Source organism: Solanum pennellii, chromosome 1, assembly GCF_001406875.1.
Source record: "Solanum pennellii chromosome 1, SPENNV200".
NCBI lineage: Eukaryota > Viridiplantae > Streptophyta > Magnoliopsida > Solanales > Solanaceae > Solanum > Solanum pennellii.
Window position 1 is genome coordinate 60,391,613 of NC_028637.1, and position 26,845 is coordinate 60,418,457.

Here is a 26,845-nt window from a genome sequence, read left to right on the forward strand (position 1 = left end):
CCATAGTACTTAGCTGATAACTTAGAGAAAGGAGATCCTGAGAGAGTGACTTGCCTATAAGGTTGAATTTTAAGGTACACCCAATCTCCTTCGTTGAACTGCACATCAGATCTATGTTTGTTGGCCTGAGTCACCATCCTGTGTTGAGCCCTGTGTAAATGATATTGTAACAGCTGAAATTTGAGTTCCCTGGTTACTAGGCTTCGATCCACCGCTTCTACTCCTGAATCACCAGCTGCATAGGGCAAGTGTAGTGGGGGAGGTTGACCATATAAGGCTTCATAAGGCGTGGTTTGAATGGATGAGTGAAATGTAGTATTGTGCCACCATTCAGCAGCTGCCAAATAAGAAAACCAATCTGCCTGTGAGTCAGAACAGAAACACCTAAGATAAGTCTCAAGACACCTGTTCACCACTTCAGTTTGCCCATCACTTTGAGGGTGGTAAGCAGTAGATGTGCTTAATGTCACTCCCAACATTGAAAATAGTTCCTGCCACATTTTACTTGTGAAGATAGGATCCCTATCACTCACTATGTCTTCAGGAATGCCATGTAACTTGTACACATTGTCCATAAACAACCTGGCAATATCAGTCGCAGAATAGGGATGAGATAGGCCAATAAAGTGAGCATACTTAGTTAATCTATCCACAACTACCCATATGACTGTTTTTCCTTTTGACTTAGGCAAACCTTCAATGAAATCCATGCTAATGCTGCTCCATGCTGTTGTAGGGATCTTGAGAGGTTGTATCAACCCCGGATAGGGAANAAGATTTGTGCAGTGTCCACAGTGATGTTACATCCACAGTTTTTTTAAATGTTGGATGAGCACCCTGCAAGGTTATGGGCTTACCATGGTACTCAAACTTCATTAGAAGCTTTCCAAAGTTCATTTGTATGTCTCCAAGTTTGCACAGCCATTGGATACCCAACACAACATCACAACTTCCTATTGGCAATACTAGGAAGTCATCTTGAAACATGGTGCCCTGCATAATCCATTTGAACTTTTTGCTTCCCTTTACAGATTGAATTACCCTCCCATCTGNTTCAGTTTCTCATCAGGCCCCACCACCAATTTCCCATTCTTCCTTAATTGGTTATGGACAAAAGAGAAGCCTTGTATTTCAAAGTGTTTGCCCTTCAACTCTTGAATCCTCTTAGTCAATTCAGCATCTAACTCCCAATTCTTCATGATCAACTCCAACAAATCCGTCTTGATTGTTGATAAGGTAAGTGCAGCCAACTCAGCTATAGGCAATCTTGATAGTGCATCTGCCACCTTGTTCTCTTTTCCCTTCTTATATTCAATGATGAAATCATATTGCATTAACTTAGTTATCCATTTGAGTTGTGACCCTGTGTGCAACTTTTGTTCCAACAAAAACTTCAAAGCTTTTTGATCAGTCTTCACTGTAAAGGGCCTGCAAATTAGATACTGACTCCACTTGTTCACAGCCAAAACTAAAGCCAATAGCTCCTTGTCATACACTGCGAGGGTTTGATGCCTAGGGGATAGTCCTTTGCTCAAATAAGCAATAGGTTGTCCCTTCTGCATTAAGACTGCTCCAATGCCTACACTACAAGCATCAGTCTCCACCACAAATGAGATAGAAAAATCAGGCAACAACAGAGTTGGAGCTGTTGTCAACACCCTCTTGAGACTCTCAAAAGCATCTGTAGCTTTGCCGGACCATCTAAAGTTATCCTTTTTCAACAAGTCTGTGAGAGGCTTGCTAATAACTCCATAGCCTTTTATAAACCTCCTATAGTAACCAGCTAACCCAAGGAAACCTCTCAATTGCTTGAGGTTAGTAGGTTCAGGCCAAGATTGGACAGCTTCCACCTTCTTAGGATCTGTAGCCACTNGTGGCCCAAACTGTATTTTTCATCACAGAAAAAACACAGCCCCTTGGATCTCTTTTCATCCATTTCAGCAGGGGTCAACCTTCTCCTTCTGTTAGTGTCAAACTTAGCAACATTGGAATTTTGGAAACTTGACCCCTGACCCTTGGCTCTAGTACTGTCACTATAACCTGGAGAACTCCTAAGGTTAGAATAATTGTGACCAGTGTTAGAACACTTCATTGCCTTGCTCTGAGCAGCAAAATTAGACTCGTGAAGTCTAGCTAGATAATAGGCTTGGGGTAAAGATCCTGGGTTTCCAATCCTTACTGCACCTCTGAGTTCAGGTTTTAGATTGTTTAGGAAAATGCTAACAGCATGCTCTACTGAAAGATTTATCCTAGTCATGACACTATCAAAAGCCTTTTGATAATCTTTAACTGAACCAGTATGCTTGATATTCATTATCTCAGTCATAGGATCTGAGTACTCAGCCCCAAATCTGTCTGCCAAAGCATATACATAGTCTTCCCAACTAGGAGGAGGTATCTGACCTCTATTTCTCATGTATCCTTGATGCCACTGCAATGCATCTCCATCAAAGTGAATTGCCACTAGTTTCATTCTTTGATGGATAGGTATCTCTTCCATAGAGAAAAACTGCTCCACCTTATACAACCAAGTTCTTAGGTCCTCTCCATTAAACTTTGGGAACTCTATTTTGGTATATTTGGTAAAAGTAGGCAGGGGAATATTGGAATGAAAATTGTTCTAGTTAGGGCTAAAAGGCATGGGTTGAAATTGTTGAGTCATGGGATGTGTACGGCAAACAAAAGGAGCATGATGGTATATTGGTTGTGGAATTTGAGTGTTCTGAGCATAGTAGGGAGCATAAGACTGATTTTGGTTGTATGATGTGGTGGTGTTTGGTACATGAGAAAATGGGGTTTGAAGATGTGGCTTAGGAAATTGGAGTGCTGGTGTGGGTGAAAATTGAGAACACGGGATGGGAACAGTTTGGGTCTGGAAAGGGGAAGGGTGGCTTAAGGGGTTTTGAGTAGTCTGAATGTAGGATGTGTGAGTGGGTAAGCTAGAGGAAGCTGGTATGGTTGATACTGGCAGGGATGGAACCTGAATTTGCTGACTTGGGTGAATATAAAGTGAAGGTTGTCTTATTGGATGTGAGGCTGAAGAATTTCCCAATTGTGAGGAAGAATTCTCCAAACGTAGTGGCAGATCTGAAGGTGAGTACAACTCCTCCTCTAGCTGGATCACACTCTTATCTCTTTCCGATCTCCTTCCACCATGTACAGCTTCACTAAGCTCTTTCAGGGCTTTCTCTTGATTCCTGGCTGCCATTTCTTGATTAGCTTCCAGTTGGTCCTGTCTGCTGGAAAAATTCGCCATGTCAAGTGACATTTTTTCTAGTACACTTAGTACTTCTCTCATCCCATTCACCATCGAGTTTCTCCACAGAGCCAGAAAAGAGCTCTGATACCACTGATACTAATATTACTTAGGAGTTAAGAAAAAGAAGAAGAAGAATGACTAAAGAGAAGGAAAAGCAAGTAAATAAGCAATTCTTTTCATAACTTGGGAAAGAGAGAAGCAGTACAATATATAGAAATCAGATGGGGACCAGTGGGGACCAATCCTGGACACATGTCCTTCTTCTACTCACTACTCTGATCTCTGTAACTTACTCATAATGGAAATTAATTCCCCCTGATAATAACAAGCATTATGGGGAATGTGTAAATACTAAAACTATATATAAAGATAACTGAGGAATAGAAACAGAATTATCTTAACTAATGCAACTCTAATGGAATCAACTGTCTGTTCATACTCTATTTAAATTTCCCTTTGTATCATCCATCTACATAGTTTCTTTTTAAGTCTTCTCGACTATGTTGTCCCATATCTTCAAATCTTTGTGTGTATTACCTAAAGGCATACCCAGATAAGTTGTGGGCAACTTCCCCACTCCGCAGCACAAAATGTCAGCTACACTTTGGATGTTTGTCACATTCTTAATAGGATATAAATTGTTCTTTCCCCAGTTAACTTTCAAACATGTACAAGCTTCAAAAATCAACAAAATTAGTTTGATAAATCTAAATTGCTCCTCCTGTAGCTCATAGAAAATCACGGTGTCATCTGCATAGAGTAGATGGCAAATCTCTTTAATATCACCATTGTTTCCACTAATCTGGAAACCTCTGATCCACCTGTTTTGAGTAGCAATCCTTTTCAAACTATCAAATCCCTGCATTACCAGGATAAATAAAAAGGGTGAAAGAGGATCACCTTGTCTAATTCCCCTTCTTGAAGAGAAAAAACCCACCGGTTCTCCATATACAAGAACGGTGAGAATCTCACCGTGCTTATGCAAAATTTTATCCATGTCACCCATCTTTCTCCAAATCCCATCTGTCTCAAGGAGTTTAATAGGAAACCCCAATTTACATGATCGTATGCTTTTTCAATGTCCACGACATTACCCCTGGAATGTTTCCTTTCAATCTAGAGTCCACACACTCACTTGCAAATGAGAGTTGCATCCATTATTTATCTTCCTTTAATGAATGTCATTTGGTTCTTGTTGACAAGCTTATCAATCTCTCTTTTCAGCCTTTCTGCCAGTAGTTCTGCTATCACCTTGTGAACTCCGGTATTCAGACTTATTAGTGAAGTATTTAAGTTCAGCAGCACTGGCTTTCTTGGGGATGAGTGCTACAAAAGTAGCATTAAAGCTCTTCTCAGTAATCTGTCTAGCATGGAATTCTTGTATAGCCTTTATAATATTCTCTTTTAGGATCTCCCAGAAAGAACAGTAAAAGAACATGGGGAAACCATCAGGTCCAGGTGCTTTCTCCATAGCACAAAGCTTTAAGCAGCCTGAGATCTCTTCCTCCTCAAAAGGGCCCTCTAGTTCTATCTGCTCCTCCACACTAATGGTTGTGATCCCATGTAACTGTAACTCAGGCCTCCACTCCTATGATTTTGTGTACAAATTTCGGTAGAAGCTTTTGATGGTCTCTTTAATGACAGAGGGGTCATTAATCCACCAGCAGAGACTCAATGGAATTATCCCTCTTATGAGAAGTAGTTGCTCGGTGAAAAAACTTAGTATTTTTCTCCTCGTTCTTTAGCCACTGGATTTTTGATCTTTGCCTCCATCTTATTTCTTCATTCTTAACTACTTGCTCATAAGTGATTGCCAAATTTGTTTTTTATTGGATCTCCTCCTCGGTGAGCACTCTTTGTTCCTGTACAGCTTCCCATTTGGCCAGCTCCTCCATAATCTCCTCCTTTTGTGCTTTACAATCTTTTCTACTATCCTTACTCCATTCCTTCATCTTTCCTTTCAAAAGTTTCAACTTTTCTGCAAAAACAAAACTTGGGGTTCCAGTTATTACAAAAGATATAATTTCACCTCTTCCTTAAATCCTTCCACTCTCATCCACCTATTTTCGAATTTGAAGTAGGACTTCTAGAAATTCAGATTCCCACAGTCAGTGGGTTGTGGTCAGATCCCAACTTTGGCAATGTGGATTGCTTGATAAAAGTGAACTGCTCCTCCCATTGTGAGCTATAGAGAAATCTATCAATTCTGGAAGTTGTTTGGTGCCCTTCCCCTCTTCTCCAAGTGTAAGACTTGGAGGCTCTACTAATTCCAATTCCTCAATGCATTCTGAAAATTCAGTCATAGAACCATTAATCCTAGAGCAATTGGATCTTTCTACTGAGTATCTAAAACATTGAAGTCCCCCCCACCCCGAACTACCCAAGGACCTTCACACAGACTTCTCATAGTACCCAACTCACCCCACAGTTCTCTCCTCTCTATTTTCTTGCACTTAGCATAAACTGCTGTCAGAAACGAGGAAAATTCTTGATTCTGGTTTGAAAATTTACAAGAAATGCATTGTGATCCTGCTTCCACCAGAACCCCCTCCCATATTCTTTTATCCCACATAATTAAAAGAGCAACTTTCACATATAGCAAACACAAAATTTATATGTGTATGTTATAGAAAAGTTTGCATATTGCGCTCCATAGCAAACATATATACATATAATTCACTATACATATACAAAGAAACCAATTCTATAATTCGCTATACATATACAAAAGAAAGCAGTTGTACACAAATCAATAGTATAATTTCCGTATGTATAAAACGAGAAAGAGAGAAAAAAAAATTGGGCAGGGGAATATTTGTATTGTATAATTATAAGTGTATAAAACGAAGATATATGTATTTGCATGTGTATATACAATTTTCTCTCACTTTATACAAACAGAAACACAATTTATACATTTCGTTTCTGTTTGTATAAGCGATAGAGGCAAGGGTGGCGAGATCTGGGAGAGTGGTGAGCGAGATCTGGGAGAGGGGAGAGAGGGGAACAAAAATATATGCATATATACAATTTTTTTCTCGCTTTATACAAACAGAAACGCATTTTATACACTTGTGTTTGTATAAAAGTGAGAGCGCGCGAGCGAGAGATGGAGCGAGAGAGGGAGAGTGGCGAGCGAGAGTTTGAGGGAGAGAGGTGACTGGCAAACAGTTCGCTACAGGATACAATTAAATTAAAGTGTGATTATAGCATTTAATTTAATTTATTAGTTTGTCATTATAGACAATTTACCTTAATTAAATTACCTCCACTAGACCCTTGTGCCTCTACATGAAGTTCACTCATCCATCTGTTGTTCCAAATGCTGTGAATTAAACTACTAATATTGTCTTTTAGTTTAGTCTCCAAAAGGATATAGACATCTGCCCCCCATTGATTAATTTGGTTTCCGACTAAATCCCTCTTCCCTTCGTCGTTTAACCCCCTTACATTCCAAGAAATTATTTTTACCATCATTGTTCCACAATTGATGATCTCTTCCCTCTACTCCTAGGCTCACCCTCTTTGAATTTCATATTGAAAATGAGATTCCTCAACTCTTTAGGCACTGACTGGTTGGTTGTGTTGCTATTATTGTCACTGTTGCTTTGTTCCTCCCCTGTGGTTTTTTGCCCCATTCTACTTATTAACGAGAAGAATTCTCTTTCATATCCCTCTGTACACACCCCAAATATTTGGCTTAATTTGATTAAATTTATATGAAATCTCAGCGTTGCTTCGGATTCAAAACCCTCAGATATATTGTCATCAATTGCTAAGGGCCTGTTCGTTTAGCTTCAATCTTCTAGAGCAAGTACCAGAGTCTTTTGATGCATCTCCTCCCTGTAATACAAACACCAACCATCCATGGTTTCCCAGCTGAATGTACATGGTTCTGCGCATCAAATTTCTACTTCGTTCTACCCACTCAAAAAAGACTTCAGCTCTGGCAATGAGTCTGGTGATATCATAAGACTAAAATCCCAAAGCACCATAAATTCTGTTTTCCCCCATAAAAGATACTACAGTTTTAAGATTAAAATCACAGGGAGATGATTAGTAAACAAACTGTCAAGATGCCAGCAAGAAACTAAGATCACCAGGAAAAAAGAGACCCCCCCCCCTCAAGAATTGTGCCTGGTAGCTTTCTAACTTCAAAACACCATACCAGTTATCGAAATCTTAGCTAACTCTGCCGCTCTTTGAAGAACAATCAAACCCTAAATGGATTTAATGCAGCAGTACACTTTAACTGCTTACCATAAGGTACTGCATGTGTACATGATAACATCAAAAAAGTACTTTCACCAGTTGAATCATTACAAATATTTGACATCTGTTAAGCATTTGTTTTTCAAATACACAAAAAAACCTCTAGGATTTAAGTGTTCTATTATCAAGTCAATACAACATACCCAGTGAAATCCCACAAATGGGTCTGAGGAGGGTAGGTTGTAAGCAGACCTTACCCCTACCTTTGTGGGGTAGAGAGGTTGTTTATGGACCAAGCACGAATATATGGATAAAACAACTGTAAGCCACAACTTTGATTGTGATAAGAGAACCATGATGAGGTACGGGGAAAGGGGTTAATGGTGCAACTATAACCAATTATGGACGAGCTTATGTAATCATCAGAGCAGTATGTCAAGTTGTGGATTAAGCCTCACCTCTGGAGTGTCTGCCCATATTGTTATGGCCTTGAGAAGAAGAGGAATATGTGCTGGATATAACCAATCAAATAGAAAACCATATGTCCTTCGGCTGTTGAATGGTAGGGATAGGAGAACAAAAAAAAAATTAGTGTGTCAAAAACATTCAAGTCTAGTCCCTCAGAAAATATTGATATTGACCATGCTACTAACCTGCTTGTAGCCATTGCAATTCCTCTAAGATCCCTCATCAACCCAATTAATGCTTGTTTAACATCATCAGTGTGAAACAAGGCATCTGGTATCAATTCCAAACTGAGCAAGACCTTTTATTGCATCATTAAACTCAAATTATCAGAGTGAGAAGCAGAAACATAAGGAAAGCTTCTGAATTTTTTAATACTAAAACAAAGTACTAGGAGCAATTAATTAATGAAAAGAGAGTTGAGCAATTTGAGGTGCAATTAAACAAAAAAAATGTTGCGGGAAAAAACACTTCACATACTATTCAAGGTACGACAAATAAGAACGTTACATCAATCACAATCCAAAAACATGTATACCTGCAGAAGTGGATCCATTGATGCTTTAAATTTCAAAAAACTATCTTCCATGAAGATCAACAAGCCAACAATATAGTAGAAGGTAGTTCTACTACGAGAGCACCTGTAGTCCCCCAAAAAGGGGAATTCTTCCCTCTGAATATGCAGAATTTAAAGTATCACATCAAAGCCGCAAATGTTTAGGAACAACTTGAAAAAAGAGCAATATACCGCAGTTACAAACAATACTTACATTCCGATTGGAGATTATTAATTGAGTGGTATCCAACTTTACCAGAAGTTTTGCAGTCATATATCTGCCAATTCAAGAAGGTTAAACTAATTACAAAGAGCCAGGAGATGTCCTCAATTCTAATAATAGCAAAAAAGTTGAGAAGAATAGTAAGATGATACTTGCCCAGACGCCATTTCCAACATGAGATTTAATGTTTGACTGATAACTCCATCACTCTAATGAAAAAGAAGAGAAATAATGATTCGCTTTCATCGAAAAATCACAAGAAATCAACTATTACAATTACCTCTCTGTAAAACTTAAGATTTGTTGCTATCTTCCCAACAATGAGATTCAATATAAGCAGATGATCATGGAGCCCAAGAAGCTCAGCCAATTTAGTATATAGTTGCTGCAGAGGAATAAATGGATTAAATACCCAGTAAGAAATGAAATAAGAAGTTTAGCACTTGGGTAAGATAGCAAAGAAATTTCAATTATGTACCTTTGATGAATGTATTGCCTGATCTCCAACATACGACTTTCTGAAGTTCTGGAAGAACACAAGAATAGCTAGATCAAGGCGTTGTTTGGTTGTTTTTGCATATCTCTGGATTATATGAAGAATGACAAAAACAATACGTGAGTACCAAAATGTCACCCAATATATGCAAATTCGATCAAATTACTAAGGAAAAGATGATACACTATAGAGTTAGACCTTCATTTTAATTCAGCTGAACAGGAAAAAATAACTTCTCTACATTTTAATGCTGTGAGAAATATTGGAGAAAATATTATTGAATTGCGCATCTAAATTGTTACATGAAGATCCTATTTATAGACACTACATTGAAACCTTTTCCAACTAGAATTTCTATTCTTATTCCTATTCTAATTCCTATTCTAAGTAAGAAATACTTATTCCTATTCCAACACTCCCCCTCAAGCTGGTGCATACAAATCATATGCACCTAGCTTGTTACAAATGTAATTAATACGAAGACATGTGAGAAACTTGGTGAACATATCTGCAAGTTGATCATTTGACTTCACAAATTTTGTAACAATATCTCCTGAGAGTATCTTTTCTCTGACAGTGACAGTCAATCTCAATGTGCTTAGTCCTTTCATGAAACACTGGATTTGATGCAATATGAAGAGCCGCTTGATTATCACACACAAGTTCCATCTGATCAGATTTGCCAAATTTTAGTTCTCCCAGTAACTATTTAAGCCAAACTAACTCACAAGTTGCTGTCGCCATTGCTCGATACTCTGATTCTGCACTAGATCGAGCAACCACATTTTGTTTCTTACTCTTCCACGACACCAAATTACCTCCAACTAAAACACAATATCCGGATGTCGAACGTCTGTCAGAGGGTGATCCTACCCAATCAGCGTCTGTATATCCAATGATATGCTCATGACCTTGATCCTCAAAGAGTAGTCCTTTGCCGGGGGCTGACTTTATATATCGAAGAATATGAACAACTGCTTCCCAATGACTATCACAAAGGGAAGTCATAAACTGACTTACAACACTCACGGGAAAAGAGATGTCTGGTCTAGTCACTGTGAGATAATTCAAATTTCCAACAAGTCATCTATACCTTTCAGGATTATTAAGTGGCTCCCCCTATCCCGGAAGAAGTTTAACATTCGGATCCATCGGAATGTCAATAGGTCTACATCCCATCATTCCTGTCTCCTCAAGAATGTCTAAGGCATACTTGCGTTGAGAGATAACAATGCCTGATCTAGACTGAGCAACCTCAATACCTAAAAAATACTTCAATCTGCCAAGGTCTTTAGTCTGAAAGTGCTTAAAAAGATGTTGCTTTAAATCGGTGATACCATCTTGATCATTACCGGTGATAACAATATCATCAACATAAACAACCAAATAGATACATCGACCTGGTGCAGAATATCGATAAAACACAGAGTGATCAGCTCCACTACGAGTCATGCCAAACTCCTGAATTATTGTGCTGAACTTCCCAAACCAAGCTCAAAGAAACTGTTTCAGACCATAGAGTGACCTACGCAATCGACATACAAGGCTACTAGACTCCCCCTGAGCAACAAAACCAGGTGGTTGCTCCATATAGACTTCTTCCTCAAGATCACCATGCAGAAAAGCATTCTTTATGTCCAACTGATAAAGAGGCCAATGACGAACAGCAGCCATAGATAGAAAAAGACGAACAGATGCTATTTTAGCCACAAGAGCGAAAGTGTCACTATAATCTAGCCCAAATATCTAAGTATACCCTTTGGCGACAAGGCGAACCTTAAGTCGATCAACCTGACCATCTGGACCAATTTTGACTGCATAAACCCAACGACAACCAACAGTAGATTTACCTGCAGGAAGGGAGACAAGCTCCCAAGTACCACTCTTATGTAAAGCAGACATCTCATCAACCATAACCTGCCTCCATCGAGAATGAGAAAGTACTTCACCTGTAGTCTTAGGAATGAAAACAGAGGACAAAGACGACACAAAGGCATAATGGGGTGATGATAGACGATAATAACTTAAGAAGGTATAATGCGGGTTAGTATTTCGAGTAGATCATATACCTTTTTGAAGTGCAAGCAGTGGGCTAGGTAGAGGCAAGTCCGCAGTAGGAGCAAGGTCTGGCGCATGACATGAAACGTTTGGGACTAGGGTTGGACGTGGGCGGCAATGATAGGTTAGTAATGGTGGCACTGCAACTGGAGATGTAGACGTAACTGTAGATCCCTCAAAGGTTGGTACAGGTAAAACTTGAGGTATGGGTAAGACCATAGAGACATTAGTATGATCAGAATATATATAATAAGGCTGAGTCTCAAAAAATGTAACATCAGCGGACGTAATGTATCAATGAAGATCATGTGAATAACAACGATACCCTTTTTTAACTCTAGAGTAACCAAGAAAGACATATTTGAGGGCACAAGGAGCTAATTTATCTTTCCCTGGGGCTAAATTATGAACAAAGCATGTGCTCCCAAAGACACGAGGGGGAATAGGATAGAGATGTGACTGAGGAAACAGTATGGAATGTGGAACTTGATTCTGAATAGACGAAGAGGGGATTCTGTTAATCAAATAACAAGCTGAAAGGACTGCATCGCCCCAAAAACGCAGCGGAACATGGGATTCAATGAGGAGAGTGCGAGCAGTCTCTATGAGATGCCTATTCTTTCTTTCTGCGACACCATTTTGTTGAGGAGTGTATGGACAAGATGTTTGGTGAATGATTCTCTGGTGAGACATAAATTGCTAAAATTGGGATGATAAGTATTCTAAGGCATTATCACTACGGAAAGTACGAATAGAAACACCAAACTGATTTTGTATTTCAGCAAAGAAACTTTTGAAAATAGAAAATAACTCCAAATGATTTTTCATTAAAAAAACCCAAGTACATCTTGAATAATCATCAATGAAACTAACAAAATAACGAAATCCTAAGGTGGAACTGACTCTACTAGGACCCCAAATATCAGAATGAACTAATGAAAAAATAGACTCTGAACAACCCTCAGTACTACGAGAAAACGTAGTACGAGTGTGTTTCCCAAGTTGACACGACTCACAACCTAATGTAGATAAACTAGACAAACTAGGCACCATCTTTTGCAGTTTGTATAGACTCGGATGTCCCAGACGTTTGTGAATTAGATCTGGGGAATCTGTAATGGAGCATGCTGTCAAAGAATTTGAAAAGGTAAGATAGTAAAGGCCTTGTGATTCATGTCCTATTCCAATCATCTATCCCGTAGTGTGGTCCTGTATGAGAAAAAAATCATCGAAAAAAGTTATGCTACAATGTAGGGATTTCGTCAACCGACTAACAGATGCTAGATTAAAAGGAGAACCAGGAACATAAAGAATAAAGTCTAGGGTGACAGAAGATAGGAGTTTGGCTTTTCCAACCCCTTTTGGTTTTGTCTGGATCCCATTGGCTAAAGTAATAGCTGGAAGAGATTGCGAATAAACAATATCGGATAAAAGTGATTTATTACCAGAAATATGATCAGAAGCCCCAGAGTCCACGACCCATGTTCCAACAGTACTAGATTGTGACACACAAACAAAAGAATTACCCGTGACAGACACATCAGGTTGTGCAACCGAAACTACTTGTGGAGACGTTTGCTTATTTGAACGATACTGAAGGAACTCATCATATTCTATCTAAGCAATGAGCATTATTGGATGGTTGATTAGGTTGAGCACCATATGCTACTGGTGGAGATGACTGTTTACTTGCGCGATTTCGAATTAACTCATTATATTCCTTTAGAACAAGAGGATCATAACTGGGTGGAGGACCATGCAAAATATGACATGTCACGAGTGTGTCCAGACTTATGACAATGACTACACTTGGATCGAGGTTTCCCGAAACGTCCTCCCCCTCGCCGATTCTCCGTAGACTGATATGTATGTTTTTCAAAGGTTTGAGATGCGAGAATAGAGGAGTCAACAGTGGGTGATGAAACGACTTTGTGACTAGGAGGTGCCGCAAGACGAAGGAGGCGAGAGAATAATTCATCGATTGTAGGAACTGTAGGGCTAGCTAAAATTTGATCACGCACAGAATCATTATCAGGAGGAAGTCCAGCAAGAGTAAGAACTAGAAACAATGTTTGTCTATGTTCTTGTTGTTTTTCCACATCCGTAGTTACTAGCATCAACGTGTCGAATTCCTCCATGACTGTCTGTACTCGTCCCAAGTAAGTAGGCATATAGGATTCTTGAAACTTTAAGTTGGTCAATCGAGATGTCACATCATAGAATCGAGAGATGTCATTAGTGTATAAAGCACGCGCCTTTTCCCAAACTGTATAACACGTTTGGAATGGGTGAAACAAGGGCATCAATTTGGAATCAATCGAACGCCATAAGAGACTACATAATTGAGCATCTACTTTCTCCCAATGTGCTTTGACTTTTGCATCTTCCTCACTAGTCTTTGCCTTTACATCTACCACATAAGTCTTGTTCATTAAGTGATCGTGCACACCTTGACCCTTGCACCACAATTCAACTGATGAAGCCCAAGATAAATAAATAGTTTGAACTTCCCAATAGAAGTTCTAAAGTGATTGTAGGGCTAGAATTTCCAATCCCTATATTTTTAGACCCAAAAACATCACATCCAAAAGACATTATGCTAAATTTGTCTCGGGAACAACAAAAAAAATCTTGATTATTGAAATCTGATCGTCGAAAAATTCAAATCTCGAAAAAAAATTGCTGAAAACAGCCTGAATATAGCCGAAACCCTAATTCCGACGATCGAATCTGGTCGGAATCAGAAAAAAAAATTACATAGTCAGCCTCGGAATGAAGAGGCGACTCAAATAGAAAAAAAATTGTCGAAAAAAACTGGCCGGAAAAAAGTCAACACGCGCCGGCGCATGGGGCTGACAGTTCACCGGCGAAAATCCTACCGGCGGCGCGTGACGGCGCGTGTAGCACTGGTTTCCGATGGGGATGACTGGGCTTTGCTCGCCGGAAAATTCCGCAGCTAGTGGTAGTGTCAATTTTATGAAAACACTGACGGAAAATAATAATAATCTGGACAGCAACTAGGTTACCGGAAAATATTAATTTTTTTTTCTCACAATTGCTCTGGTACCATGTGAGAAATATTGGAGAAAATATTATTGTATTGCGTATCTAAATTGTTACATGAAGACCCTATTTATAGACACTACATTGGAAACCTTTTCCAACTAGAATTCCTATTCTTATTCCTATTTTAATTCCTATTCTAAGTAAGAAATACTTATTCCTATTTAACAAATGCTATATTGCCAAAGTATCAGGAGGAAATTAAGGGAACCTGACTGCGTAAGCCACTATCAGTAACATTTATCAGCCGCAGTACACGTGCTGAAAGTTCTGCATCATGGATCTCTTGAGATTCACCACTGAAAGTGGAAATATACATATGAAAATTAGGTGAATGGCGAACCTAGAAAATTCACAACACAGTTAAAATCAGCATATAGCTGGCAATACCTGTATCCACTAAGCTGCTTAGTCTTAACAATAGCTGCAATAATGTGAACTATCCAAGCAAATTTTGTTTCCACCACTGCAAGAACCTGGGGATCAGCAGATTCCTGTTTCACACAGAAACAAATGTATCACTGCAAACACATAAGCTCCGTTAGGCATTCAACTCTTACAAATTATTAGATGATGATCTAAGCATACCATATACATCTGAAGCAGAGGATCAGTAATCTGCATAATGTATGAGCTACAGCTTTCATACTGTATCGACCAAAACCGATTTCAGAAAATTCAGTAGGTCAAAAAACAACAGTCAAAACATATTCTGAGCAGTCTGAACTAAAAAAATTGAACAGAAAGTCGAGCAGCTTTCAGAACATTTTGATAATCTTTGAAGTGTCGATATTTTAGAGACTGGACCTGAAATCTGCAAAGATTAGGAAGGCAGTCGAGCTGATCTTGAAGAAGTTCAACATTGTCAAGGGGGTTCTCTGAGAGATCAGAGACTTCACCCTGCAACACCAAAACATAACAGAGAGTAAATCGAAAGCCACAACTTAATATGACAACTCATGATGCAACCTCGCATGCAAAATCAATTCAGTGCAACCTGAAAGGAACCAAATCGAGATGTGATAAAACTTTTGACAATCTCTGGCACAAAATCACTAAGCAGGCTTGGAGTGTCTCCCTTCAAATATGGAACTGACGAAACCAATCTAGACCACAGCCCAAGAAGGTAGTAAATGCTGCTGCTAGCCCACTGATCATGGGAATAAAATCAGAAATTCCGTGAAAACAGAGTAAAATTTTAATGACCAAAGGCTATTCTTGAATCCAGTTATCAAAGAGTTAACCTGCCAAGACTGCAAAGATCGCAAAGTAAATTCAGCAACCAGGCGTATCCAGTCCCCATAACTTTCCACATTCACAAGCTCTGATAACTGCGAAAGAAGTATCAAAACCACATAAAGAAGGCACATCAAACACATTGTGGGGAAAAGGAAGATGAAACAAAATATCCTGGCCTGGTCAGACTCGAGACAAATGGTAGATTCTGCAATGAGCATGTCAATGAGAAGCAACTTTAAGAGCAAGCAATGGTCATCCAAAAAAATAATTTAAGAGCAAACAAATTATCCATGAGTATATCCTCATGAAGACTTTAATATGGTCAACCATTATCGAAGAATTGGCTTTACCAACTTGGTTCAGGTTATGGACCTAAAAATGGTTTATAATACAAGATTTTTCGTCGTCATACTACATACCCACTAGCAACTACTTCAATATGATGTCGTATTCACCTATATTATTATGCTTTTATTTTTATTAAATGGTAGTAAAAACAACATTATTTTTCTCATCTTACATGAAGTTCTTTTAGAGTCAAACAATGTCATACTCTTGTCCAATTGATACTATGATAATCTCAAAATTATGAACTAAACCTACTTTGCATCTTCTCTTGGATTATCTTAGTATTATAATTAATTCACAAATCTTGGCAAAATTAAAGTACTTGCTAAAACCCTAAGCAGAAAAATCATGAAAAAATTTCACTATTTAATTAATAAATCTCAATCTTTAGGCAATTAAAACATTCATCTATTGCTTCAAAGTTTCTAATTATTAGCTTGCGTAATTTCAGAGACCTCTTTCCAGGTTTGGGTTCATAACACTGCCTTCGATTATGGTATGTGTTTTTATGCAAACCTCCCATATTTTAATTACTGTTACAAAAGTTAACATTTTTATTTTGAAATAATAATATAATTTAATATTTAAAGCTTATCCTATTAAAGGTTGACGGGATTTAATGAGAAATTAAGAAGATGCTTATCGTGAAGAAGAATCCAAGCACGAGTTCTAGAATTGAGGAACAGAATGAGCTAAGTGATACACATATTTCATGATCCAAGTACAAATCTGATAAAAGGTAAATAAGGACCACATGGAGCCCGAAATTGGGTCACATAGACCCCAAAATGGGACTGGAAGTCAACCCCACATAGATCATGGGGGCTGAAAATCAAGCCTAGGTGGAGTCAAAGAGGACTGAAAATCAAGCCTACGATAAGTTGAAATTCACGCCTAAACATGTTAAAAAGTGGCTTCAGTTATGGTGCTAATTTGGCACTTACTTTCCTTATTCCTAGTAGGTAGCTTTGGGAAGAATTTGGTATTAATTTTACTAGCTTTCCTAGTTTAAAATTTTCCTAGTTTGGTTTTAGTATTTATTAGCGAGCAAATTATGCAAAGTGGCCACTCGGCACTTCGTGTTACACCCAAATTAGCCTAACTTTCAAAAATAACTAAAATTAGCCAAATATGTTCTTCCTCTTCCTTCCAATTCATACATTAATGGCTTTTTTCTTTTTTCAATTTCATCAACTGTCTTCTTTTTCTTCTTCATCGTCATTCTTCTTCATCATCTTCTTCTGCTTCGTCTTCTTCATCATTTTTCTCCTTCTTTTTAAAAAAAATTAGGCGTATCGAAAATGTTAATCGTTTCAAACAAATTACATATCAAAAGACTCAAAACATCGAGAGTATTCATATCTAAATTTTAGGACTATATAGAGATGATTTTAAAGTTGATCGGGATTGAATCGTCATTGTATACTACTATACTTCATGTATAGCCAGTATATTTCATGTATAAATTTAACTTTTGGAGTGTAGCGTAATGCATAGTCAATGTATCGCTAATGTATAGGTAAGTTATATTGTATAGTCGATGTATATTTTCCATGACTTTTGGCAAGCTATGTTGTATAGTAGGTGTATTTTTAGTGTGATTTTTGGCTATTTTTATGTAAATAAAACATGGTTATATTTGTTTTAAATTAATTACTTTATTACTCCCTCTGTTTCACAAAGAATGATCTAGTTTGAAATAGGGGTCTAGGAATGTAATTTGCATTATACTAATTCTTTTTTTTTTTTTTTGAACAAGGTAAAGTTATATTCCTCAGCAATGTGGATATGCTGTCAACCATCAAAAAAATCACAGTGCAAGTAATCATAATTACAGATAGCCTAAGAAGTCTACTAGCTGTTCTACCTCATCTAGGCCCTCTTCTTTACACCAAAGATATAAAGTGTTAATGCAGTTTTCTTTTACTTTCTGCATTGGATTAGTAATATTCTCAGAACATCTATTTATTCTTTCCTTCCAGACTGACCACCATATGCAAGAGGGGACTAGGTTCTGTTTTTTACTCCCACCTCTTCTCATCCAGCAGGTTAGAAGATCTGCCATATGCTCAGGCATCAACCATGGTTTTTGGATGAGATTAAGAAACATACACCACATCTGAGAAGTCACTCTACAATGGTCTTGAGACAATCTCAAAACCTCTTTTCTTCAGTTTCTCCTTTTTCAGTTTGCTCTTCTACATACCTTCCATGTGGAACCCTTAATCTTGGTAGGATATTAGATTTCCATATTTGTTTCCAAGTCCAGGGACGTTCCCAGGTTGTGAGATCAGATTTCTTCTGTACAATCTTCCGACTGAAAATTTTCCATCCGTATCGTGTCTCCATCTGATTGTATCAGGGTTGGTATTTAAACCAGAGAAATCATTCAACCTTTGCAGTAGGCTGGCCACACTCTCAATCTCCCAGTCATTTAGAAGTCCCCTAAAGATGATATTCCATCCTTGGTTAGTCCAGGTCTCAGCAATGGATGCTTCAGGATTGTCACAAATTGTCTCTAATTTCTTTGAAGTAGGGGTATAGATCACCTTTTAATTGATGTTCTTGAATTGAATCTATTAGTATCATAACTATTTTAATCCACTAAATTTGAAAACTACAATCAATTAAGGTTCTCAGCACTTAATCTTGAAATTTAGGAATCTTATTCTAGAATGTAGCATATCTTTAAATTCCATCTTTGATCTTCGTATTTTCACTTCCGCATTGTTTCTTGTTTCTTGCAAGTAACCCCATTCTTATCATGTATTCTATTTTAGTCCCGCTTAACCTACAACTTTTAGACTCTACGACATGTCATTAACTTCACCGCTCGTCTCGTCAATCAATACTATATCATCGGCAAATAACATACATCATGGCAGCTCTATTTGAATATAATGTGTCAAATCATCCATCACTAAGGAAATCGGAACGAGCTAAGAGATGATCCCTCTTATAACTTCATCATGATCAGGTAGTGTTTAGAGTCCACTCACATTGCCCCAACACAAGTTTAACATTTTGGGTTTTCACAGCCATTTAACTCATACCAAATACTTTTTCCCATTTCAACCCTTGCAATATTTTTTTATGTAATTCATTTATATACGGATTAAACTCCTAATTACCAATGATGAACAAGAAATTGGATGTCTAGCAGAGTAGCTACAAACTTAAATTTTATTAGATTTTTCCAAGGCCTTGATGATCATCCCTTAGCCACCAGGATTTGTATCCATTATCCCATTGAAAAATTCTGATCACTTAATCAACTCGCATGCAAATACAAGTAGCTCTGCTTCATTTAAATAAAATGATAAGTAGGGGCAGACCCACATTCATTCTTCCGGGTGATCGAGCACCCATTAATCTCGACATAAAAGTGTTTATATATATACAGTAATTTCTTAAAACTTTGAGCATATTAAATGTTCAGCACCCACAGAACAAATAGGTGCTTTGGTCTAGTGACTAGTTTGAAGGTCTTGTCTTTAAGGAGGGTCAAGGGTTCGATTCGCACTAATAACAATTATTTACACTTTAAGGAGGTCAAGAGTTCTATTCACACTAATAACAATTATTTACACATTATCTATTTTTTCTCTTTCCCTCCAATATAAACTCTCACATGTTCTTCTCTTTTTCTTTATACACTAAGTTTTAGTCTTAATTTCTTATACGTTTGATAAGTTTCTCGTGACATGACAAGATTAAAAAGCCATGTCCAATAACTTATCTTATTTTTCTGGAGAAATCTGGCTATTTGGTTATGAAATCCTTTAAATTATTTTTTTTCCTCAAAAATTGATTTTTTTTTGTTTTTGTAAATTAATCTTATTTTTTCTCATTAATGTGTTAAATATCGCATTTAAAGTAATTTTACATTAAAAGAAGCGAGCACCCATAAGCCGAAAATGCTGGAACGACCACTGATGATAAGACCCCACAATGAAATGCCTCATTTTCCAAGGCCCTTGGCATTATTGAATAACAAAGGGCTTTTCTTTAACACATAGGTTGTGTAACTTATCCCCTGAACATCAGACTGATGAAGTGTGCTGGCACCTGACTGGCCAACATTGGAAGAGGTGCCAAGGAGCAACTGCGGGTAGTGACGCAGAAAAGGAGGTGAGAGAGTAAAGATGATACAATGGAGTGAGGAGTACAAAGTCTAAACCCTGTGCAAAACAAAATCTACAAACATGTGACCTTTAGATCTTAACATGTTTGACCACTACTCTAACATCATTGTATTGTCAAGCGGATTCGACATGTACTATATGTAGACCTTTTAAAAAGTTCAAGTACAAATATAAATAGTAAAAGTTTTTGATGAAGAGGATTAGAATGAATCCCTTTTGATGAATGTAGGTAGTTCCTGGTATTATGATATTAACCTAAGGAAAATTTCCTTGATTCTCTTAATCACAAATCTAAGCAAACATGGATATATGCAAAAAGAAATTCCAAAATCTACAAGATACAATTTCAAAATGCTATCTGAGTTAAGAATGCAATAAGGAGAAAACCAAGAGAACACAATATTAGAATTATACATACATTATTAAAGTAACTATGGAAACTAAAAATAACACCTTATGTCAGCTTATATGAATCCTCACAAAAAGAATTAAATCAATCTCGATGCGTAACACTGCATTTTCATATTATCAAGAAGAAAAAAGGTGAAGGGGGAAAGGTTTCATACCTGATAATTGACTTTAAAACGTCCAAGAAGCCGACAGAACTCATGATAATTATCATGACAAGCCAGACCTGTTCCAAGGAGGGGGAAGCGGAGTCATAATGACATCCTATAACAGAACATAGCAAATGTAACACTCTAAACCACCATCTGCTTGCTCAATCAAGTTGACGCTAAATCAGCAGGAGTCAACTTATGTTCATGTTCCTTTCTCCCTCCCCCCTCCCTTCATATTCAAAGATCGAAGAAAAATAAAGTAGGAAAAATATGTCATTAAACTCAAAAGACCTATCTGCGTAAGTAAGTGTACTGCACGGCTGCACCCATTGATATTACAAGTAAATAGAAAAATACAGTAGCAAGATGGCATTAAAATGAGATCTGCTACTTTATCAATGTTTTCAATACTTAAAATGGATATTGTTAGTTATAAACTTCATTTTAAGAGCTTTACCGCCAGACATTAGCAGTTTGTGTAATGGAAAAGCAGAACCTAGGTTGTTGCTCCCCCAGCACTTATTTGGGTACTGTGAACCAAAAAAAAAAAAGGACAAGTTTTGATTGATACTTCGCTTTGCACATATAAGGGAAATTCCCTTTATTTTTATCAAAATTTGGAGCCCCAATGAGATTCTTGCTGGTACAGATGATGTGTGTCATTTGCTGGAAAGTATGTCTTCATCTTGTAGGTTCTGGTATAAAGGGTTTTCCCCAGATCATCAACAAAAATTTACTGTATTACTTATCACAAAAAGATCCAAGATGGATGTTACTATGTTAGGCGTCTACACATGGATTTACTGTACCAACGGACTTCAAGATGGATAAGCACCACAGATGTTTTATGTTAGGCTTCTGTAGGCCAAATGTATCTATCCTCAGTCAAGACCAGGACAAGTATCTGCAAATTCAATGGCCAAGCAGAGTGGGATATGATATTATCACACCAGATTTATACAGAAACATAGCAATACAAAACGTAAAATTTAATAAAAACGCCACTCTACGAAAGAAATCGTCTAGATAACCAAAGAACTGAAAAGATAAATAAAAAATAGAACACCAGGAGAGAATAACAGAAAATCGAGAGGCCAATCCTGAGCTACAAATTCATATAAAACCCACAACTAATGTTATCTGATATGATTATGATGTCTATAAAGATAACCAACATAACTGAAATACAATAATCCTGTTCACCTTTCCCAGTTTGCATAATGTCTTTGGTTCCTGTCATCAGGTGTGCCAAGTATTTCACTCTAGAAGTGTCATTTGAAAACAGAGATCTCCTCACTGAAGCCAGCCGGACTAAACACTCTAAAGCCTGAGACAATTAAGCTTGTTACACTTGTCAATTTACTGCTTCAAGTTTGAGAATCTGAACTGATGACTGAAAAGAGCATTCTTGACAACAGTTTAGTAAATCAATCAAATTCTTCAAACCACCAGTCACATGATTTAAATGTATGACAACAATGAAGCAAAAAATCTACTTGAAGGCACCAGAAACAGTACGACTCTGACCTCCTTCGATATGTTTGGCTTATTGATTTCATAATAGTCAAAAAAAATCTGCACCGTTGATTGATCCTCCAGGACTTGCTTCCACGAAGATGGGATCTGCAACAATGTTAAGTGAGCAACATGATATTTGCAGGTATGTTAGACAACTTGATAAATATATGTTATAGAAGATAAAACCACCTGAATAGTGTTAAAATCATCAGAACTTTCATCAACAGTTGTTCCCATAAAGTCGAATGATAAACATTTCAGGGACAGAGCAAGCGCCAGTTCATGTAGTTTGCTGCCAGCCGCATTCTTAGAAACTGTTACTGCATATTAAGAACAAGCAACAACAGTAAGATAACAAATTGCACATAACAATGTCAAATATCACAATTATGATTGTATCTGATGGAGTATTACCATCATTTTTCAGTTGGACCATTGATGTCAAGCATACTTGGAATACTTGAAGAAGCGATTGATCTCTGAAGGAGCAAGCCACCCTACGATGCTGTGCTGATGGCAATCCAGGACTGGGCTGGATATTTTGCAATCAAGAAAATGTATAACCACACAAGTTTATTAGCTGTATGAACTGGCTGATTCAAAGAATGAGGAGGTTAAAGACTTAAATCTACCCATTTATTAAGTCCATATCAGAAAACTAGAAATCATAAGAAAAAGTACCTAGCTATAAAATTGCAACAACTAGCAACATAAGATTCAGCTGACAATTCTCTCTTCAACTCATATACAAAACTAAATTCCAAAATAATGATCTCAAGAGTCCCCTGAATTAAACCAGGAGCTTGACTAAAAGGTAGAATTAATAAGATACAATCAAGTAATTTGACAGCAAAGGGGGAACAAAAAGCAATACTATATCAGTGTCAAAATCTGGGGACCTTTGCATGTTAGAAGACTTCTGATAAATCACTTTAAAAGAGTTACTAGATAGCGAACATTTTTTATGTACATAAATTGTAACACCCCAGAAATAGACAACCCATTAGGAGTTTTAGGATATGTCATTCGGCACCGACATAGTTTTAAAAGCTCACAACTGTAGCAGTTGAAATATCACATGATATCTCCTTTGCTAGTTTCCCTTTCTTTCTTTTTTTTGATAACCGCGGTATTCGGGCCAGCTTTCGTGCACCTCGACTAATACATAGGATACCCTTTTTAAATTTCATCTACATGGTTTTGACAGGAATATGACATCAGTCAGTTAAAGTCATATTAAGAAATATAAGCCTTATGAAATACTAACCTGATTCATCTCTGACACGAGTTGATTCAATATCTTCAAACCAATTGCATAATGAGATTCTGTCTGAGGCATAGATACCACACATCACAAAAAAATCTATTAGAAACTTATCACCAAATTGGCAAATATACTAGTGCAAGTCGTAGAAAATTACGGGAAGAAGGGAAAATAGCAAGTCATACACTAAAATTAAAGAGAAAGAGAAGGCGACACACAAAAATCCATCAATCTTCACGGACTATAAGCTCACATACTGTTCTCACCAAAACTTGGACATCCATAAAAAAAAGTTATGAACATTCTTAAACCCTCTTAAAAGATGAGAATAATAAGTACAATCGTGCCAAAAATGATGAACAAAGTCTGATAACCAAAACAAATCAGTTTCTACATTCCACATCATATTACTTATATTCTGCAAGAGACCTCTTGAAAAGATTCTGATACTCCTTAAATATCAGTCTTGTTAATTCGTCACTCACATCAGTATCATCTTCTTCTGTACTCTGCTACATAATTGCAATTTTGTTGTGAACTCTATTAGGGATTTCTTTGCAAACAACTACGTAAAACAAAAACTAATCACATACCGCAATGAGATCCACGAGGTCAACTGGAAGTGTGGGATAAGTCAGCAAATGCAAAGTCATATGAAAAGTATGATTTTCTTTGAAAACTGAGTTTGATGATTCCTATTAAGGATTTCACTTACAATATGACTCTACAACTATGAACCGTGATTTCTGATGATTCATTATGACAAGTATGAACGCCATGGTTTTTCTCAACGGTAGAACTTTACTATTTTTGAGGCTGGTAACATTAGTCTATAGATATCCACAGGTATACTACAACCGAAAGTGTAGTTCCCCTTCAAAAAAAAATATTACATCTTACAAAATCTTTGACTTAATTAATTGATGCCTATAAACGATCTAGTACATCAAAGATGTTTTCTGTTCTAGCTAAAATATCTTGTTTACACCAAAAATAGAAAAGAGCTAAGCAATTCATTTTAATCTGCTGAAGGCTATTCAGTACATTCTCAAAGCTCCTATTGTTCCTCTCTTTCAAAATTGTCCACCAAACGCATGCTGGGACAGACTTCCATCTCTCTTCCTTTGAAGCATTGCCATCCCTAATCCAGCTACTTAGAACACCTTTGATGCTTCCTGGTTTCACCCACGTAATTCCTTTCAGGCAAATGAACATTCTCCATAGCTACTCAGTCCACCTACAGTGTAAAAAAAGATGGGTGATTGTCTCTGCTTGCTCTCCACATAGAATACATCTAGAGGCAAATTGATATACTCTTTTCTTCAGATTTTCATGGGTCAGAACTGCTTCTTTTGACAGCATCCACAAAAGGCATTCACTTTGTAGGGCACCTTTGGTTTCCAGATCATCCTCCATGGCCAGTCTGTCTCTTGGTCTGTAGTCTTGTTGAGTGCCCTATATGCTGAATTGACCGAGAATTTACCATGAATTCACTCTACCAAACCAGTGAGTCCTTCTCCTCAGTAAGATTGCTAAAATTATCCACTGAATTCTGGAGTGCAATTGCCTCCTCTATTTTCCAGTCATTTAGGTGTCCCCTTAAAAACAAATTCCAGCCTTGACCAGTCCACATTGTGGCCACTGTTGCCTGTTGTTGTTGACATAACATGTATAGTTCCGGATGCAGCTGTTTCATGGGTCTTGCTCCATTCCGTTTGTCCTCCCAGAAGGAGGTCTTTTGACCATCTCTCACTTTGATTCTAGATCTGAAATACAACAAAGGCCACAGGTTCCTGATTGCTCTCCATACAGTGCAGTTGTATGGAGTGTTAACCACTTTTGTCATCCACTGGTCCTCCATGCCATACTTTGCTATGACGACCTCCTTCCAAAGCATATGATGTTCATGGGCAAATTTCCATAGCCACTTCAACAAGAGGCTTTGGTTTTGCTTCCTTAAGTTCCTGATGCCTAGGCCAGATGTATCCTTGTTCACTATCAGTTCCTCCCATTTAACTAGGTGGAATTTCTTTTTTGTCTTCACTTCCTTGCATAGTAAATGTCTCCTAAGGGCATCACTGCTCTTAGATACAGTTGCAGGCATTGGATATAGTGACATCATATAGGAAGGTAGTGCATCACGGGCACTATTGATTAAAGTTAGTCTGCCTCCCAAGGAGAGGTACTGACTTTTCCAGTTGGTGAGTTTCTTTTCACATTTCCTCTAAGACCTCACTCCAAATACCTTTGGACTTGCTATTTGCTCCCAGATGCATGCCTAGGTAGGTTGTTGGAAGTTCCCCAATCTTGCCTCCTAGCTTACTAGCCAATCTTTCCATCCCTGTCACAGTGTTGATAGGATAGATAAAGTTCTTTCCCCAATTGATATGGAGTCCTGAGGCTGCCTCAAAAATGAGAAAAGTAATCCTCAAAATCAAGAAATGGTCTTTTTTGCTTCACGAAACACCAATGAATCATCTGCATATTGAAGGTGAGTTACCTCCAAGTCGTTCAGTTCTCCTGCTTGGAATCCTTTGATCCATCCTTTCCCTTTTGCTGTGTTGATCAAGTTACTCGGCCCTTCCACGGCTATGTGAAGAGAAAGGGAGTATCAGTTTACTATTTATGATACGATTTTGATGTCATAATATGATTTATGATACGATTCAGTTTATGACATGATTTATGAACTTCACAATATTTTTGTTGGTTCTTTCGCCAAAGAAAACTTCCGTCCTTTACTATCCATGAGGTTGAAGCCCTTTTCTTCTCTCTTTCCCTCCTCTTCTTTCACGGTCATCAGTATTTCCCACCAGATCAGAGTTGTGTGAACTAATCCGTCGTTTGTCACCTCTATCTCCCTCACACCTTCTTCGCATCCCCTCTCACCACTTAGATGTGAGCCCAGTGTAAGTTGTGCTTGAGACAAGTCTCCTCTTCCGTCTGCTAAAACATTTTTTGCGACCTCATGCTCATGGGAAGACCTAATAATCTGATCCACACCACTCTTCTTACTTCTACTGGCCAACAATCCATAGTCAGCTTCCACCCGTCGAAATTTCACTTCATCTTCTGCCACATCCATTCTGCTGACACGACGTGTTGGCATTTTCAAAAGGTCCAACTTCATTTTGGGCCCTATTGTCTGGTTGTCTAAGTTGTGAACCCAAGAAGCGACCAGGCAAATTTGAATTGAAACCCTAGGCATGTGTTGTGCCAGAGGTCTTCCAATGACAATATCAGGCCTCATTATTGCTTCCTCATCATCTCTGACAGCCTTCTTTCCTCTGCATGTCAATATGCCGCCAATGACCAAGAAATAGAAGTTCCTCCCGAGCGATGTGTTGAAGAGAAAAAGGCGTAAGTTTGCTCTCTCAGGCACGACTCCAAATACAATTTTGAAATTTTTCTGGCTTTCCTTCACCCCCCTCTCCCCCCC

The 26,845-nt window shown here is 37.9% G+C and overlaps 1 protein-coding gene across 4 annotated transcripts in view; it reads right to left on the bottom strand.

The window, feature by feature from the left end:
* LOC107007841 (exportin-7) overlaps positions 1-26,845 on the bottom strand; it is a 51,722-nt gene that overhangs the window by 17,399 nt on the left and 7,478 nt on the right. For all 4 annotated transcript variants that reach the window (XM_015206648.2, XM_015206650.2, XM_027914055.1 and 1 more), the window contains 19 exons: positions 23,410-23,472; positions 22,557-22,674; positions 22,332-22,462; positions 22,152-22,247; positions 21,828-21,951; positions 20,631-20,698; positions 15,577-15,663; positions 15,330-15,482; positions 15,140-15,232; positions 14,921-14,980; positions 14,723-14,826; positions 14,544-14,631; positions 9,194-9,298; positions 8,996-9,100; positions 8,872-8,924; positions 8,707-8,770; positions 8,475-8,609; positions 8,125-8,237; positions 7,930-8,023 (listed from right to left, as the gene is read on the bottom strand). In XM_015206648.2, coding sequence (XP_015062134.1) covers positions 7,930-8,023; positions 8,125-8,237; positions 8,475-8,609; positions 8,707-8,770; positions 8,872-8,924; positions 8,996-9,100; positions 9,194-9,298; positions 14,544-14,631; positions 14,723-14,826; positions 14,921-14,980; positions 15,140-15,232; positions 15,330-15,482; positions 15,577-15,663; positions 20,631-20,698; positions 21,828-21,951; positions 22,152-22,247; positions 22,332-22,462; positions 22,557-22,674; positions 23,410-23,472 — 1,854 coding nt within the window. The remainder of the gene's footprint in view (positions 1-7,929; positions 8,024-8,124; positions 8,238-8,474; positions 8,610-8,706; positions 8,771-8,871; positions 8,925-8,995; positions 9,101-9,193; positions 9,299-14,543; positions 14,632-14,722; positions 14,827-14,920; positions 14,981-15,139; positions 15,233-15,329; positions 15,483-15,576; positions 15,664-20,630; positions 20,699-21,827; positions 21,952-22,151; positions 22,248-22,331; positions 22,463-22,556; positions 22,675-23,409; positions 23,473-26,845) is intronic.